General features: G+C 36.9%; 1 protein-coding gene across 1 annotated transcript in view; it reads right to left on the bottom strand.

Annotated features, from left to right (window-relative positions):
• RPS6KA6 (ribosomal protein S6 kinase A6) overlaps positions 1 to 19,872 on the bottom strand; it is a 186,596-nt gene that overhangs the window by 131,954 nt on the left and 34,770 nt on the right. Inside the window, exon 2 of the mRNA XM_068962121.1 lies at positions 13,989 to 14,048. Coding sequence (XP_068818222.1) covers positions 13,989 to 14,048 — 60 coding nt within the window. The remainder of the gene's footprint in view (positions 1 to 13,988; positions 14,049 to 19,872) is intronic.

Genomic DNA, 19,872 nt, shown 5'->3' with positions numbered 1-19,872 from the left:
TGGCTGCAATCACCATCTACAGTGATTTTGGAGCCCCCAAAAATAAAGTCTGACACTGTTTCCACTGTTTCCCCATCTACTTCCCATGAAGTAATGGGACCAGATGCCATGATCTTCGTTTTCTGAATGTTGAGCTTTAAGCCAACTTTTTCGCTCTCCTCTTTCACTTTCATCAAGAGGCTTTTTAGTTCCTCTTCACTTTCTGCCATAAGGGTGGGGTCATCTGCATATCTGAGGTTATTGAGATTTCTCCTGGCAATCTTGATTTCAGCTTGTGTTTCTTCCAGTCCAGCATTTCTCATGATGTACTCTATATATATGTTAAACAAGCAGGGTGAAAATATACAGCCTTGACGTACCCCTTTTCCTATTTGAAACCAGTCTGTTGTTCCATGTCCAGTTCTAACTGTTGCTTCCTGACCTGCATACAGATTTCTCAAGAGGCAGGTCAGCTGGTCTGCTATTCCCATCTCTCTCAGAGTTTTCCACAGTTTGTTGTGATCCACACAGTCAAAAGCTTTGGCATAGTCAATAAAGCAGAATTAGATGTTTTTCTGGAACTCTCTTCCTTTTTCCATGATCCAGTGGATGTTGGCAATTTGATCTCTGGTTCCTCTGCCTTTTCTAAAACCAGCTTGAACATCAGGAAGTTCATGGTTCACGTATTGCTGAAGCCTGGCTTGGAGAATTTTGAGCATTAATTTACTAGCATGTGAGATGAGTGCAATTATGCAGTAGTTTGAGCATTCTTTGGCATTACCTTTCTTTGGGATTGGAATGAAAACTGACCTTTTCCAGTCCTGTGGCCACTGCTAAGTTTTCCAAATTTGTTGGCATATTGAGTGCAGCACTTTCACACCATCATCTTTCAGGATTTGAAATAGCTCCACTGGAATTCCATCACCTCCACTAGCTTTGTTCATAGTGATGCTTTCTAAGGCCCACTTGACTTCACATTCCAGGATGTCTGGCTCTAGATGAGTGATCACACCATCATGATTATCTGTGTCGTGAAGATCTTTTTTGTACAATTCTTCTGTGTATTCTTGCCACCTCTTCTTAGTATCTTCTGCTTCTGTTAGGTCCATACCATTTCTGTCCTTTATCGAGCCCATCTTTGCATGAAATATTCCCTTGGTATCTCTAATTTTCTTGAAGAGATCTCTAGTCTTTCTCATTCTGTTCTTTTCCTCTATTTCTTTGCACTGATCACTGAAGAAGGCTTTCTTATCTCTACTTGCTATTCTCTGGAACTCTACATTCATATGCTTATATATCTTTCCTTTTCTACTTTGTTTTTCACCTCTCTTCTTTTCACAGCTATTTGTAAGGCCTCCCCAGACAGCCATTTTGCTTTTTTGCATTTCTTTTCCATGGGGATGGTCTTGATCCCTGTCTCCTGTACAATGTCATGAACCTCATTCCGTAGTTCATCAGACACTCTATCTATCAGATTTAGTCCCTTAAATCTATTTCTCACTTCCACTGTATAATCATAAAGGATTTTATTTAGGTCATACCTGAATGGTCTAGCAGTTCTCCCTACTTTCTTTAATTTAAGTCTGAATTTGGTAATGAAACCTACCCAAAAAGATACCCCAAAACAAAGGAGAAACCACAGCAAAATGGAAGGAATGACACAATCACAACAGAATCAAATCCCATACCCGCCAAATGTGTGACCCACAAACTGGAAAACAATTACACCACAGATGTTCTCCCACTAGAGTAAAGGTTCTGAGCCCTCTGTCAGGCTTCCCAACCTGGGTTCAGCAATTAGAAGGAGTCCCCAGCATCTGACTTTGAAGGCCACTGGGATTTGACTACAGGAATTCAGCAGGAAAGGGGAAAACAGAGATTCCACTCTTAGAGGGCACACACAAATTCTTATGTGTACCAAGACCAAGGGGGAAAAGGTGATAACCCCATAAGGGACCAGGTCAAACCTATCTGCTAGTATTAGAGGGTCTCCTGCAGAGGTGAGGGGTGGCTGTGGCTCAGTGCAAGGACAAAGATGCTAATAGCAACAGTTCTGGGAAGGATTCATTGGCATGAGCCCTCCTCAAGGGCACCATTAGCTCCATCAAACAACTTGTAGGTTCCAGTGCTGGGCAGTGTTAGGCCAAACAACCAATGTGAAGGGAACAAATCTCCAGTCATCAGCATTCAAGCAGATTAAAGTTCTACTGAGTATAGCCTTACACAATAGGGAAACAAAACCCAGCTCTACCCACCACCAGTCCCTCCCATTAGGAAGATTCCACAAGCCTTTCATATAGCCTCATCTATGAGAAAACAGACAACAGAAGCAGAAGTACTACAATTCTGAACTCCGTGGAGCAAAATCCACAACTGAAGTGAGTTAAACAAAATGAAACAGCAAAAGATTATGTCCCAGATTAAAGAACAAAATAAAATCCCAGTAATCAACAAGTGAAGTGAAGATGGGCAACATTCTGGAAAAAGAATTCAGAAAAATGATAGGGAAGATGATCCTGGATCTCAAAGAAAAGAGGCAAGGATTGGGAAGATGTAAAAATTGCTCAAAGACCCAGAAGAACTAAAGAACAAATAAACAGAGATGAATACAATACAATAACTGAAATGAAAAATACTCTACATGCAATCAATAACAGAATAACTGAGTCAGAAGAACAGATAAGTAACCTGGAAGACAGAATGGTAGAAATTATTGCCATGAAACAGAATAAAGAAAAAAGAATGAAAATAAATTAAGACAGTCTAAGACACCTCTAGGACAACATCACACAAACCAACATTCACATAAGAAGGGTCCAAGGAGAAGGGAGAGAGAAGGACCTGAGAAAATGTCTGAAAAGATAATAGCTGAAAACATCCTTAACACAAGAAAGAAACAATCACCTAAGTCCAAGAAGTGCAGAGTCCTAACCAAGATAAATCCAAGGAGGAACATGCCAAGATACACAATAATCAAATTGACAAAAATTAAAGACAAAGAAAAAATATTAAAAGCAACAAGCGCAAAACAAAAAAATAACATAACATGGGAACACCAATAAGGTTATGAGCTGATTTATCAGCAGAAATTCTGCAGACCAGAAAGGAGTGGCAAGATATATTTAAAGTGATGAAAGGGAAGAACCTACAACCAAGAATACTATGCCCAGCAAGGCTATCATTCAGATTTGATGGAGAAATCAAAAATTTTTCAAAGAGCAAAAGCTAAGAGAATTCAGTACTACCAGACCAGCTTTGCAACAAATACTAAAGAAACTCCTCTAGGTGGAGCAGCAAACCCCAAAACTACAATAGATACACACATATAAAAGAAAAGGCAACCTAAGCACAACACAAAAATGGCAATCAAACAAAAAGAGAAAAGAATAAAACAGGAGAAGAAAACGACCTACAAAAAAAAAAAAAAAACCCAAAACAACTTAAGAAAATGTCAGCAAGAAGATACATACCAGTAATTACCTTAAAAGTAAATGGATTAAGTGCTCCAACCAAAAGAATCAGCTGAATCAATACAAAAACAAGACCTGTATATATGCTGTCTACATGAGACAGACCTACCTCAGATCTAGGGACACATACAGACTGAAAGTGAGGGGACAGAAGAAGGTAGTCCATGCAAATGGAAATCAAAAGAAAGCTGGAGTAGCAATACTCATAGCAGACAAAATATACTTTAACATTACTATTATAAAAGACAAAGAAGGACATTACATAATGATCAAAGGATCAACTCAAGAAGATATAAGAGTTGTAAATATATATGCACTCAACACAGGAGTACCTCAATGTATACAGCAAATACTAACAGCCATAAAGAGAGAAACTGACAGTAATACAAGGATAGTAAGGAACTTTAACACACCACTTTTATCAATGGACAAATGATCTAGACAGAAAATAAGTAAGGAAACACAGGCCTTAAATGACACATAAGACTAGATAGACTTAACTGATACAGAACATTCAATCTAGAAGCAGAAGAATACAAATTCTTCTCAAGTACACAGGGAACATTCTCCAAGACTGACTACATGCTGGGTCACAAAGTGAGCCTTGGTAAATTTAAGAAAACTGCAAGCATATCAAGCATATTTTCTGACCAAAACACTATGAGATTAAAAATAAACTACAAGAAAAAAACCTGTAAAAAAATCACAAACACCTGAAGGCTAAACAACATGCTATTAAATAACCAATAGATCACTGAAGAAATCAAAGAGGAAATCAAAAAACACCAAGAGACAAATGAAAATGAAACCACAATAATCTGAAACCTATGAGATGCAACAAAAGCAATTCTGAGAGGGAAATTTATACCAATAAACAGTTACCTCAAGAAACAAGAAAAATCTCAATTTACTATCCTATCCTAACCTTACAATTAAAGCAAGTAGAGAAGGAACAAACAAAACCCAGTTCAGTAGAAGGAAAGAAATCGTAAGTTTAGAGCAGAAATAAATGAAAGAGAGACAATGAAAACAATAAGAAAAATAAATGAAACTAAGAGCTGGTTCTTTGAAAATATAAAACAAAATTGTTAATCCTTTACTGGGATCATCAAGAAAAAAAGGGAGAGGATTCAAATCAATAAAATTAGAAATGAAAAAAAGAAAAGTTACAACTGACACCACAGAATTACAAAGGATCATAAGAGACTACTACAAGTAACTGTATGCCGATAAACTAGACAACCTGGAGGAAAAGGATAAATACTTTTGACAAAATTCAAAATCTGCTTACAAGAAAGTAGGCAAAGAGGGAATATATCTCAACATAATAAAGGCCATCTACAACAAACCTACAACTAACATACAACTGAACCTACAACTAACATCATACTCAACGATGAAAAGCTGAAAGTATTTTCTCTAAGATCAAAACAACACAAGGATGTCCACTCTCAGCACTTTTACTTAACATAGTTTTGGACGTACTAGGTAATGCAATCAGAGAAGAGAAAGAAAGAAAAGGAATCCAAATTGGAAAAGAAGTAAAACAGTCACTATGTGCAGATGACATGATACTATACATAGAAAAGCCTAAAGACACTATGAGAACACTGTTAGAACTCATCAATGAAATTGGTAAAGTTGGAGTTTACAACAGAAAGATTTCCTAGGCATTTCTATACATTAACAATGAAAGATCAGGAAGAGAAATAAAGGAAACAACCCCATTTAGCATTGAAACAAAAAGAATAAAATGCCTAGGAGTACTTTGGCCACCTCATGCAAAGAGTTGACTCATTGAAAAAGACTCTGATGCTGGGAGGGATTGAGGGCAGGAGGAGAAGGGGATGACAGAGGATGAGATGGCTGGATGGCATCACTGACTCAATGGACGTGAGTCTGAGTGAACTCCGGGAGTTGGTGATGGACAGGGAGGCCTGGCGTGCTGCGATTCATGGGGTCACAAAGAGTCAGACACGACTGAACGACTGAACTGAACTGAAGGAGACAAAAGACCTGTACTTCTAAAACTATAAGATGCTAATAGAAGAAATAGAAGATAGCACAAACAGATGGAAAGATAAACTATGTTCTTGGACTGGAATAATCAATACTATGAAAATGACTATACTATCTACAGATTCAATGCAATCCTTAAGAAATTACCAATGGCATTTTTTCACAGAACTAGAAAAAAAAAATAAATTTGTATGGAGACACAAAAGACCCTGAATAGCCAAAGGAATCCTGAGTGGTGGTGGTGGGTGGTGATGGTGGGAGGACCTTGAGGAATCAGGCTCCCTGGATTCAGACTATACAATAAAGCTATAGTCACCAACACAGTATGGCACTAGAACAAAAACAGACATATAGCTCAACAGAATCAGATAGAAACGCCAGAGATAAACCCACACACCTACAGTCAATTAACCTATGACAAAGGAAGGAGTCAAGGTTATAGAAAGCTATATGCAAAAAATGAAATTAGAACTTCCTTTAGTACGATACACAAAAATAAACTCAAAATGGATTTAAGATCTAAATGTGAGACCAGACACCATAAACCACTTAGAAGAAAACATAAGCAGGACACTCTCTGGCATAAATTGAGCAATGTATTTTTCAATCCATTCCCAGAGCAATGAAAATAAAAACAGAAATAAACAAATGGGGCTTAATTAAATTCAAAAGCTTTTAAACAGCAAAGGAAATCATAAACAAAACAAAAAGACAACCCGCAGATTGGGAGAAAATATTTGCAAATGATGTGACTGACACTGCATTTGTCTCCAAAATTTATGGACAGCTCATGGAGCTTAGCATCATGGAAACAAACAACCCAAACAAAAAATGGGCATAGTGCCTAAATAGATGTTTTCCCAAAGAAGACACATAGATGATCAAGAAACATATGAAAAGATGTTGAACACTGCCATTTATTAAAGAAATGCAAATTAAAACCACAATGAATACCAACTCACACCAGCCAGAAGGGCTATCAACAAAAAATCTACAAACAGTAAATGTTGCAAAGGGTGTGGAAAGAAGGGAATCCTCCTACACTGTTGGTGGGAATGTAAATTAGTATAGCCATTATGGAGAATAGTATGGAGGTTCCTTCCAAAACTAAAAATTGAGGTACCATATGACCCTGAAATCCCACTGCTGACCATATATCCAGATTAAAACATGACCCAAAAGGATATGTGCATCTCAATGTTCACTGCAGTACTGTTTACAATAACCAAGACATGGAAGCAACCTAAATGCCCATTAACAGAGGAATGGATAAAAGAATGAAATAATGCCATTTGCAGCAACATGGATGGACCTAGAACTTTTCATACTGAGTGAAGTAAGCCAAACAGAGAAAGAGAAATATCATGATATTGCTTATAAGCAGAATCTAAAAAGAAATGATACAAATGAATTTACAAAACAGAAACAGACTCACAGATTTAGAGAAGGAATTTATGGTTACCTGGACAGAAAGGCTCCTCTATCCAAGGGATTTCCCAGGCAAGAATAATGGAGTGGTTTCCATTCCATTCTCCAGGAGATCTTTCCAACACAGGTACTGAACCCATGTCTCTTATATCTCCTGCACTGGCAGGCAGGTTCTTTACCAGCTGAGTCACCAGGGAAAGGGTGAGGGAAAGGGATAGTTTGGAGTTTGGGACTGAGATGTACACACCGCCATATTTAAAGTAGATAACCAACAAGGACCTACTGTATAGCACTCTTCTCAATATTATGCAACAACCTAAATGAGAAAATAATAGACATACATGTGTGTATGTATATAGATATATAGATATACATATAGATATATAGATACACAAATACAAATAGCTGTGAAAAGAAGAGAAACTAAAGGCAAAGGAGAAAAGGAAAGATATACCCATTTGAATTCAGAGTTCCAAAGAATAGCAGGAGAGATATGAAAGCCTTCCCCAGGGATCAATGCAAAGAAATAGAAGAAAACAATAGAATGGGAAAGACTAGAGATCTCTTCAAGAAAATAAGAGATCCCAAGGGAGTATTTCATGCAAAGATGGGCACAATAAAGGACACAAATGGTATGGACCTAACAGAAGCAGAAGATATTAAGAAGAGGTGGCAAGAATATACAGAAGAACTATACTAAGACCCAGATAATCACAATGGTGTGATCACCCATCTAGAGTCAGAATACTGGAATGTGAAGTCAAGTGGGCCTTAGGAAGCATCACTATGAACAAAGCTAGTGGAGGTGATGGAATTCCAATTGAGCTATTTCAAGTGCTAAATGATGATGCATGGCAAAATCAATACAATATTGTAAAGCAAAAAAAAGTAAAAATAATAATAATAAATAAATAAATGATAAATGGCTAAAAAAAAAGATGCAGTACTGCTGCGCTCAATATGTCAGCAAATTTGGAAAACTCAGCAGTGGCCACAGGACTGCAAAAGGTCAGTTTTCATTTCAATCCCAAAGAAAGGCAATGCCAAAAAATGCTCAAACTACTGCTAATTGCACTGATCTCACATGCTAGTAAAGTAATGCTCAAAATTCTCCAAGCCAGGCTTCAACAGTACGTGAACCATGAAGTTCCAGATGTTCAAGCTGGTTTTAAAAAAGGCAGAGGAACCAGAGATCAAATTGCCAACATGCACTGGATCATGGAAAAAGCAAGAGAGTTCCAGAAAAACCTCTATTTCTGCTTTATTGACTATGCCAAAGCCTTGCACTGTGCAGATCCCAACAAAATGTGGAAAATTCTTCAGGGAATGGGAATACCAGACAACCTGACCTGCCTCTTGAGAAATCTGTATGCAACAGTTAGAACTGGACATGGAACCAACAGACTGGTTCCAAATCGAGAAAGGAATACGTCAAGGCTGTATATTGTCACCCTGCTTATTTAACTTCTATGCAGAGTACATTATGAGAAATGCTGGGCTGGATGAAGCACGAGCTGGAATCAAGATTGCTGGGAGAAATATCAATAACCTCAGATATGCAGATGACACCACCCTTATGGCAGAAAGTGAAGAAGAACTAAAAAGCCTCTTGATGAAAGTGAAAGAGGAGAGTGAAAAAGTTGGCTTTAAGCTCAACATTCAGAAAACTAAGATCATGGCATCCAGTCCCATCTCTTTATAGCAAATAGATGGGTGAACAGTGGAAACAGTGACAGACTTGATTTCTAGGGGCTCCAAAATCACTGCGGATGGTGACTGCATCCATGAAATTAAAAGACACTTGCTCCTTGAAAGAAAAGTTATAACCAACCTAGACATCATATTAAAAAGCAGAAATATTACTTTACCAACAAAGGTCCATCTAGTCAAAGCTATGGTTTTTCCAACTGTCATGTATGGATATGAGAGTTGGACTTTGAAGAAAACTGAGTGCCAAAGAATTGATGTTTTTGAACTGTGGTGTTGGAGAAGACTCCTGAGAGTCCCTTGGACTGCAAAGAGATCCAACCAGTCCATCCTAAAGGAAATCAGTCCTGAATATTCACTGGGAGAACTGATGCTGAAGCTGAAACTCCAATATTTTGGCCACCTGATGCAAAGAACTGACTCATTTGAAAAGACCCTGATGCTGGGAAAGATTGAAGGTGGGAGGAGAAGGGGACAACAGAAGATGAGATGGTTGGATGGCATCCCTGACTCAATGGACATGAGTGTGAGTAAACTCCAGGAACTGGTGATAGACAGGGGGGCCTAGTGTGCTGCAGTCCATGGGGTCACAAAGAGTAGGACATGACTGAGCGACTGAACTGAACTGAAACATCTATATGTATATCTATATAGATACATAACTGATTCACTACACTGTATAGCTAAAACTATCAAAACATTGTTAACCTGCTATATTCTAATATAAAATAAAAAGTTAAAAAAGATTCAGAGACTAAAAATATTGCTGACTTTGTGCTAATGAAATCAACAAATCATCACCTTTGGAAATTCCTAAAGTACTATGCTATGCTATGCTAAGTAGCTTCAGTCATGTCCGACCCTGTGTGTTCCCATAGACAGCAGCCCACCAGGCTCCTCTGTCCATGGAATTTTCCAGGCAAGAGTACCAGAGTGGGGTGCCATTGCCTTCTCCATCCTAAAATACTGGTAGCATTAAAATTGTATATTTTATTTAAGGGAATAATAAGCATTCCATACAAATTTAAGAAAAATGCAAATCAAAACTACAATGTGGTATCATCTTACACCAGTGAATGGCCATCATCAAATGTTCTACAAACAATAAATGCTGGAGAGGGTGTAGAGAAAAGGGAAATGTCTAAAACTGCTGGTAGGAATGCAAACTGGTACAGTCACTATGGAGAACAGTGTCAATATTCCTTAAAAAACTGGGACTAGAACTGCCATACGACCCAGCAATCCCACTGGTGGGCATATACTCCAAGGAAACCATCACCAAAAGAGACACATGTACTCCAGTATTCAATGCAGCACTATTCACAATAGCTAGGACATGGAAGCAACCAAGATGTCATTGGCCAATGAATGGATAAGGAAGTTGTGGTACATATACACACTGAAATATTACTTAGGTATACAAAAGAATACACTTAAGTCAGTTCTAATTAGGTGGATGAACCTAGAGCCTATTATACAAAGTGAAGTAAGTCAGAAAGAGAAAGACAAATACTGTATATTAATGCATATATATAGAATCTAGAAGGATGATACTGACAATCCTATGAACAGGGCAGCAAAGGAGACACAGGTGTAAAGAATAGACTTTTGGACTCTGTGGGAAAAGGAGAGGGTGGGATGATTTGAAAGAATAGCATTTAAACATATACATTACCATATGTAAAATAGATGACCAGTGCAAGTTTGATATTTGAAGCAAGATATCCAAAGCCAGTGCTCTGGGACAACCTAGAGGGATAGGGTGGGAGGGATGTGGGTGGATAGGGTGACACATGTATACCTATGGCCAATTCATGTTGATGTATGGCAAAAAACATCACAATATTGTAAAGTAATTATCATCCAAATAAAATAAATAATTCCTTTAAAAAGTGAATATAAATGGTTCAAAAGCTACCAAATATGATCATGCTTATTTTGACAACATAAAAAGTTAACTCATTTCAGTCATCTACTAAAGAAGAATTCTAACATATTTTTTCTAACCTGGACAGTTTTCAGAGAAGTATAGGACTTAGGTGGTGAAATATCAGATATCTTTTACTAGTGACCTATTACTGAATACTTACCAAATGTAAAGGCTGTCTTGAGAAATGGAACAATTCTTTGTAACAAATCTAGATATATTAAAACTACATTAACTATAATTCAGCTTTGCTAATCATATGCTAGATATATAGACTGTGTGAAGCATTTTATTTAATTTTGTTTGTTTTAATTGAAGAAATCTAATTACCATGAAAGTCTACAGCTACCATAAATGAGATTTAGCAGACTGGCTATCTAAATTAGCCAAATACAAAACAGCATCAGGCCACATAGGCAATAATATATAAAGCTCGAATTTGAAGAATACTGTTTAAAGAATCTAAACATCATAGAGCAGTCTCTATAACCCACCATCACTTTTTTAAGCCAATCAAAAAAAGACACAGCTGCCAAAATCACATTGGAATAGGTGACCACAAACGCCCCACTAAAACAATCCTATATATGAAAACATAAAAAGAGGGATGAATAATTTATATTGTTAGTGTGTCTTATCACCTGTATCATTTAATTGTCACAAAACAAATGTCTAAACTATCACACAGCAAAAAATACATGTTTTAAGTCCAGAAAACTTAGGCCACAAATTAAATCAAATCCTTGAAAGTGATTCTAGGTGCGTTGTTCACCAAAATTTTAGATTCCCCTTTCTAGCCACTGAAGTTGATTGCCTAATATAAATGACATTAGAATCCAACACTATATTTTTACTGTCTTTCCATTAAAACTATATGTCTTCCCTCATGTTTTAAAAATAATTATATTAGAGTACATTTGACTTACAATGTTGTGTTGTGTTAGTTTCTGCTCTACATCAAAGTAAATCAGCTATACATGTACATATACCCACTCTTTTTTAGATGCTGTTCCCACATAGGTCATTACAGAGTACTCAGTAGAGTTCTCTTAGTAGGTTCTTATTAGTTATCTACTTTATATATAAGAGTGTGTATAGGTCAAAGTCAATCTCCCAATTTATCCCTCCCCACTCTTTCCCCTTTGGTAACCATAAGTTTGCTTTCTACATCTGTGACTCTATTTCTGTTTTATAAGTAAGTTCATTTGTACCACCACTTTTAATTAAAATTAGTATTTAACTGAGTCCCTTGAACTCCAAGGAGATCCAACCAGTCCATTCTGAAGGAGATCAACCCTGGGATTTCTTTTGAAGGAATGATGCTAAAGCTGAAACTCCAGTACTTTGGCCACCTCATGCGAAGAGTTGACTCATTGGAAAAGACTTTGATGCTGGGAGGGATTGAGAGCAGGAGGAGAAGGAGATGGCTGGATGGCATCACTGACTCGATGGACGTGAACCTGAGTGAACTCCGGGAGTTGGTGATGGACATGGAGGCCTGGGGTGCTGCGATTCATGGGGTCACAAAGAGTCGGACACGACAGAGTGACTGAACTGAACTGATAACCCTGTGTATATTTATATGTGTTTACATTGGCTACACATGTACACATGCATAGATACATATACACACATACAAACATCTTTTCTTCCTCCTGTGGTGTGAGGCACGGTATTTTCCCGCTAATTTATTAACACTAAAATGCACCCTTACTCATTACCTTTGTATTTCCTTACACTATTTTATAAACTTCCAACATAAATATTACTATGCCTTAGCCCATATGATCTACAGATACAGCTCGATATGATTTTGGTATAAGTTTACATTTAATTATACTCAAAATTAACATAAAAATTATTACATAAATTACAAAAGCTAAAATGACAACATTTTACCTCCCACCTTGTTAACCAAAACTGATATTATTGTTACATCATCAGTATCTGCAGAGAAAGCTCATTTTTGCATAAAACATTTCAAAAGAGAGTGTTGGACAAACCCAATTTAAATCTCTCTGCTGGTTCCTATCTGAGAAAAATTCACTTTAACCAGTTTCTGGGGTATAAAAGACATGAAAGATGATTTTATCCACAACTATAAAAGATAAAAACAGTGTTTTCCTTATTTTCCACGTCTTTGCATCTGCACAATGCACAACTGACCTAATATGAGGCACACTGGGTCATTAAGTCTTGATTCTGCTACCTGTTAGTCTTATGGCCTAGTATAAATCACAGTAACTTCTACAGGTCTCAGGAGACTTATCTATACAATGAAGGTATTATAGAATACAATGTCTGAGTCTCCTTCCAGGTTTAAAAGAACTACAATTCTCTGACATATATCATAGAAATGATAATCAAAATATCAACATCCATGGGAATGTCTACTTTAGTCAAAAAGTACAAATGGAAGTATTAGTTGCCCAGTCATGTCCAACTCTATGTGACTCCATGGACTGTAGCCCTTTAGACTACTCTGTCCCTGGGATTCTCTAGGCAAGAATACTGGAGTGGGTAGCCATTCCCTTCTCCAGGGGATCTTCCTGACCTAGGGATTGAACCCAGGTCTCCTGCACTGCAGGCAAAATCTCTACTGTTTGAGCCACCAGGGAAGCCTACTTAAGTCAGACCCTTCCTAAAATCTTAAGAACACTCTTCTATGTAATGAGATCTTGTAAAATGAGAAACTAAGATTACACTCCTTGCATAGCATGGTCTAATATTAAATAGTTAAGCAATCTTTTAAAATAGTTAGAAATTTCTGAAATAATTTACATGCAATTCTTTTTGAAAACCAGGTAATAGCTATCAAATGAACTCAGGTTATCCTTTTAGTTAAGTATTTTCATGTTAGATCTCCTTTCTACCCTATAGTTAAACACACAGTCTTGTTTAATTCAGAGGACTCTGAATTTTAATCCAGTTACTCATATATTGGCAATAAATATTTCATCTGTTAAACTTAAAATGGGTAAATTTCATGGTATGTAAATTATGCTCCAATAAAGTTGTTAAAAAAATTATGGATAAGAATTTCTACCAAACATCAACATGAATCCTCCAATTAAAATAAATAAATTTATATTTAAAAATAAAATAAATAAGTTGCAAGGATATATTGTACAAGACAGAGGATATAGCCAAGATTGTGTAATAAGTATAAATGGAGTATAATCTATAAAATTTTTGGATCACTATATTGTATACCTGAAACTAATATTGTAAATCAATTATACTTATACCTCAATTAAAATAAACAGTCCACAGTGCTTAAAAAAAAAAGAATTTCTTCCAAGAAAATCTGTCCTATACTTTGAACTATTTTATTAAGAATTGGATTTGCTTATTAACTCACCTAAATACATTTCTTTAATTGACATAAGATTTTCTCCTTTCATACTATTCTTTGCCCTTATATTTGAAAAATGTAGCTTAATAATGTGAGTACTTACTTGGCAAGAATCTGCTTCTCCCTCTTCCATTGGCTCATCGACCATTTTAAGACCATTCACCTGAAAAATATTGTTCAAAACTGAAGTTCAAGAGTACGAGAACAAGAGTAGTAACTAAGAAAAAAATACAACCCTAAGCTGCCCTTCACAATTTAACAAGACCCACACTTAAGGAAACACAAAAGGACAAAGAACACATAGAAAGTAGTTAGAAAAGGAACATTATTAATATGATTTCTGGGTTATCTTTAAAAATTCTTGACTTTCAAAGCTGTGTATTTCATTTCATATTGTTTAGAGCTTTGTTATGATTAATGAATATATACTAAACATATGACCTGTATACTTTCATTAGGACTGTTCAAAATCAAATATTTATAAGACAGAAAAAATGCCTCAGAGGAAATTTATTGTGAGGATATAGTCTAAGTAAATAAGGACGGGAAAGGTATCATATAATTACACTGTTGTGAATTCCTTTCCTTTCAATAAGTTCAATTAAATTTTGAATTACTCTACAGAAGATATAATGAAGTATAGGAGAAAAATATAAATGGCCAAGGAAACAAAATTATTTCAATATACAAAGTTCAGTGGGTAATAATACTCTTCAAGCAATACCTCAGAAAGGACTAAGCATGGAGCACTTAGATTAAGGGTCTGCAAGCTGTAGTCCATGGTCCAAACTGGCCCACTGTTTTTATAAATAACAGTTTACTGGAACACAGAGACATCCATTTGTTTCCATATTACCTATGGCTGCTTTCTCACTTCAACAGAAGTATTGAACAGTTCACAGAGAACCTATGTCTGCAAAGCCTAAAATATATACTATTTGGCCCTTTACAGAAAAACTCTGTCAACCACGGGTCTCTTAAAAAAGATATTTGAAAATTAAGCAACAGCAAGATGGCCTAAAAATTAAATTTTACCATTGTCTATTTATAAGAGTCCTCAATTTTTTTTTTTAATTAAAAAGAGAAGAAAGTAAACTAAACTAAATAGAGCTTCTGGTGACAGCCAAGATGGAATAAGACTATCTCTCCTCTGATTATTAACTAAAAACTGGACAAAACATAAAAAGCAACTACCTGAGGCCTTTAAAAACTAAATAAGAACAAGCAGATTAGAGGGGGAAATCAAAACTTGAATAATAACTCGTACTCTAGTGAGTTTCTTGGGTTTATTTTCTACCTTTATTTCTTGATTTTGACCCAAGGATAGACTGAGTCATGGAACTACATGAAGAAAAGTTCGAGAGGACAAGAAAAAGACATAGTTTTCAGCTGGTGAGGATAAAGAAAACCTCAACTTTATTTCCCCACTTTTGTTTTTCTTTTTTGATTATCATTCTCACTCCAAGGCAAGCCTCATTCATGAGAAAACCTCTGTCTCTGATTGGAGGAACCAGAAAAAGAGGTTCCTATAAGAATATTATAGGGGGTAATACTTGTTTTTCTTCACTCTCTCCTTCATTTCACCCCAACAGTGCAAAGCTACGTAACAGCATGAAAGGCTAAGACTGAGATAAACTCAAATTTCTGGTCAGAGGAACAAGAATAAAAGGTCCTTGCCAATTGGTGAATCCATAAAAGAAATCACAGAGATGATACGATGGGAAAAGGAGATTCCTTAATACTGTGTATGAACAGACACAAGCCCTGGTCTCAACAACAAACTGCACGTATGTGGAAAAGAATCAGAGAAGTCTAACAAAGGCTTTGAAAACTGAACTTCTCAAGCCTCAGACTAAACTACTGAGTTAGCAAAGGCACTGTGTGTGGCACTGTGTGGCACATGCCATCGTGCTGACCCAAACACTCTGAAAACATATTTAACACAGGAACCATCAACCAGAGAGGGTGAGACAGAACTTCGGAGTCTGAATCTAACCACACCGAATGCTGAAACAATCAAAATCAACAGGTTTCAATTCCAGAATAACACCTATGTTGAAATATCTGACAAGCACTTTAAGCAGCTATTATAATTATATTCTTTGGGTTAAAAATAAACACACCTGAATGGGAAGGTTTAAAGTTATAGGCAGAGAAAAAGAAACTATAAAATAATCAAATATAAATAACTTTAGAAAAAAATATTATGATGTATGTGTTCAGTTCAGTTCAGTTTAGTCTCCCAGTCATGTCCAACTATTTGCAGCCCCAAGGACTGCAGCATGCCAGACCTCCCTATCCACGACCAACTCCCAAAGCTTACTCAAACTCATGTCCATCAAGTCCGTGATGCCATCCAGCCATCTCATCCTCTGCCGTTCCCTTTTCCACCTTCAATCTTTCCTAGCGTCAGGGTCTTTTCAAATAAATCAGTTCTTCACATCAGGTGGCAAAAGTATTGGTGTTTCAACTTCAGCATCAGTCCTTCCAGTGAATATTCAGAACTGATTTCCTTTAGGGTGGACAGACTGGATCTCCTTGCAGTCCAAGAGACTCTCAAAAATCCTCTCCAACACCACAGTTCAAAAGTATCATTTCTTCAGTACTCAGCTTTATTTATATGCTAACTCTCACATCCATACATGACGACTGTAAAAACAATAGCTTTGACTAGGTGGACCTTAGTCGGCAAAGTAATGTCTATGCTTTTTAATATGCTGTCTAGGTTGGTCATAACTTTTCTTTCAGGGGTAAGTGTCTTTTAATTTCATGGCTGCATTCATCATCTGCAGTGATTTTGGAGCCCCCCAAAATAAAGTCTGCCACTGTTTCCATTGTTTCTCCATCTATTTGCCATGAAGTAATGGGACCAGATGCCATGATCTTCATTTTCTGAATGTTGAGCTTCAAGCCAACTTTTTCACTCTCCTCTTTCACTTTCATCAAGAGGCTCTTTAGTTCTTCACTTTCTGCCATAAGGGTGGTGTCATCTGCATATCTGAAGTTACTGATTATTTCTCCTGGCAATCGTGATTCCAGCTTGTGCTTCATCCAGCCCAGAGTTTCTCATGATGTACTCTGGATGTAAATTAAATAAGCAGGGTGACAATATACACATTTGATGTATTCCTTTCCCTATTTGGAGTTTCCCAGTTTTTTGTTCCATGTCCAGTTCTAACTGTTGCTTCTTGACCTGCATACAGATTTCTCAGGAGGCAGGTCAGGTGGTCTGGGATTCCATCTCTTGAAGAATTTTCCACAGCTTGTTGTGAAGCAGAAGTAGATGTTTTTCTGGAACTCTCTTGCTTTTTCAATGACCAACAGATGTTGGAAATTTGATCTCTGGTTCCTCTGCCTTTTCTAAATCCAGCTTCAACATCTGGAAGTTCACAGTTCATATACTGTTGAAGCTGGGCTTGGAGAATTTTGAGTACTACTTTGCTAGCATGTGAGATGAGTGCCAATTGTGTGGCAATTTAAACATTCTTTGGCATTGCCTTTCTTTGGGATTGGAATGAAAACTGACTTTTTTCAGTCCTGTGGCCACTGTTGAGTTTTAGAAAATTTGCTGGCATATTGAGTGCAGCACTTTCACAGCATCATCTTTGGGGATTTGAAGTAGCTCAACTGGAATTCCTTCACATCCATTAGCTTTGTTCGTAGTGATGCTTCCTAAGGACCACTTGACTTCTTATTCCAGGATGTCTGGCTCTAGGTGAGTGATCTCACCATCGTGGTTATCTGGATCATGGAGATCTTTTTTTGTATAGTTCTTCTGTGTATTCTTGCCACCTCTTCTTAATATTTATTGCTTCTGTTAGATTGGCATCATTTTGTCATTTATTGTGCCCATCTCTGCATGAAATATTCTCTTGGTATCTCTCATTTTCTTGAAGAGATCTCTAGTCTTTTCCATTCAATTGTTTTCCTCTATTTATTTGCACTGATCACTGAGGAAGGTTTTCTTACCTCTCCTTGCTGTTCTTTGGAACTCTGCATTCAAATGGGTATATCCTTCCTTTTCTCCTTTGCCTTTCATTTCTCTTCTTTTCACAGCTATTTGTAAGGCCTCCTCAGACGACCATTTTGCCTTTTTGCATTTCTTTTTCTTGCAGATGGTCTTGATCCCTGCCTCCTAGACAATGTCATGAACCTCTGTCCATAGTTCTTCAGGCACTCTTTCAGATCTAATCCCCTGAATCTATTTCTCGCTTCCACTGTATAATCGTAAGGGATTTGATTTAGGTCATACCTGAATCGTCTAGTGGTTTCCCATACTTTCTTCAATTTAAGTCTGAATTTGGCAATAAGAAGTTCATCATGTGAACCATAATCTTGTTTTTGCTGACTGTATAGAGCTTCTCCATCTTTGGCTGCAAAGAATACAATCAATCTGTTTGGTACTGACCATCTGGTGATGTCCATGTGTAGAGTCTTCTCTTGTCTTGTTGGAAGAGGGTGTTTGCTATGACCAGTGTGTTCTCTTGGCAAAACTCTATTCGCTTCTGCCCTGCTTCATTCTGGACTCCAAGGCCAAATTTGCTACTTTTGCATTCCAGTCCCCTATAATGAAAAGGACATCTTTTGGGTGTGTTAGTTCTAGAAGGTCTTGTAGGTCTTCATAGAACCGTTCAACTTTAGCTTCTTCAGCATTACTGGTCGGGGTATATGCATGTGTTACTGCGATATTGAATGGTTTACCTTGGAAACAAAGAGAGATCATTCTGTTCTTTTTGAGATTGTATCCAAGTCCTGCCTTTCATACTCTTTTGTTGACTATGATGCTACTCCATTTCTTCTAATGGATTCTTGCCCACAATAGTAGATATAATGGTCATCTGAGTTAAATTCACCCATTCCAGTCCATTTTAGTTTGCTGATTCCTAAAATGTTGATGTTCACTCTTGCCATCTCCTGTTTGACCATTTCCAGTTTGCCTTGATTCAAGCACCTAACATTCCAGGTTCCTATGCAATATTGCTCTTTATAGCATCAGACTTTACTTCCATCACCACTCACATCCACAACTGGGCGGTGTTCTTGCTTTGGCTCTGTCTCTTCATTCTTTCTGGAATTATTTCTCCACTGATTTCCAGTAGCAAACTGGACACCTACCAACCTGGGGAATTCATCTTTCAGAGTCTTATCTTTCTGCTGTTTCATACTGTTTGTGGGCAATTCAATAATGGCAATTCAATTCATATTAAATGTTAAGGGGAAAGTCTTTAGAGATAGGAAGTATATTAGTGGTTCCTTAGGGCTAGAGGATGGGGAGATGCAGATAACAACTACAAGGTAGATGGTTTCTTTTTGATGTGACAAAAAATGTTCTAAAATTGACTGTGGTGATGGTTATACATATCTGTGAATACTGTATACTAAAAACCATAAGGATGTGCATTTTAAGTGAGTGAATTATGTTTCCATAAAGCTGTCTTTTTTAAAATGGCTGGGAATTTCCCAAATTTGGTAAAAGACATAAATTTACAATTTCAAGAAGCTCAGGGAAACCCAAAAGGTAAAATTAAAGAAAGCCATCCCAAGACGTATCTTAATTAAACAACACTAAATCAAAAGAAGTTTCTAAAGCAATGAGAGTAAAACACATTACATAGACATCACATTGAATAACAGATTTCTCTTTTTTTAAAACTATTTCTCTTTTTTTTAAACTATTTCTTATGAGACATCATGGACATTGAAAGACAGTAAGAATATTTACCTGAGATAAATGGAAACTTATGTTAACACAAAAGTCTACTCATGAATGTATATAGCAGCTTTGTTTCTAACTGCTTTAAGGAAACATTCCAGATATCCTTCAACATGGAGAAAGAATAGAATACTACTCAGCAATGAAAAGTGGAATACTACCCAGCAACACATAAAGAACAATCTACTGATATATTCAACAATATAGATGAATCTGAAATACATTATACAATTAATGGGAAGAAAACAGCCTCAAAAGCATACACACTGTATGA

The sequence above is a fragment of the Capricornis sumatraensis genome, chromosome X (genome assembly GCF_032405125.1).
Source record: "Capricornis sumatraensis isolate serow.1 chromosome X, serow.2, whole genome shotgun sequence".
Classification (NCBI taxonomy): Eukaryota; Metazoa; Chordata; class Mammalia; order Artiodactyla; family Bovidae; genus Capricornis; species Capricornis sumatraensis.
This window is presented reverse-complemented; position numbering and strand designations above follow the sequence as displayed.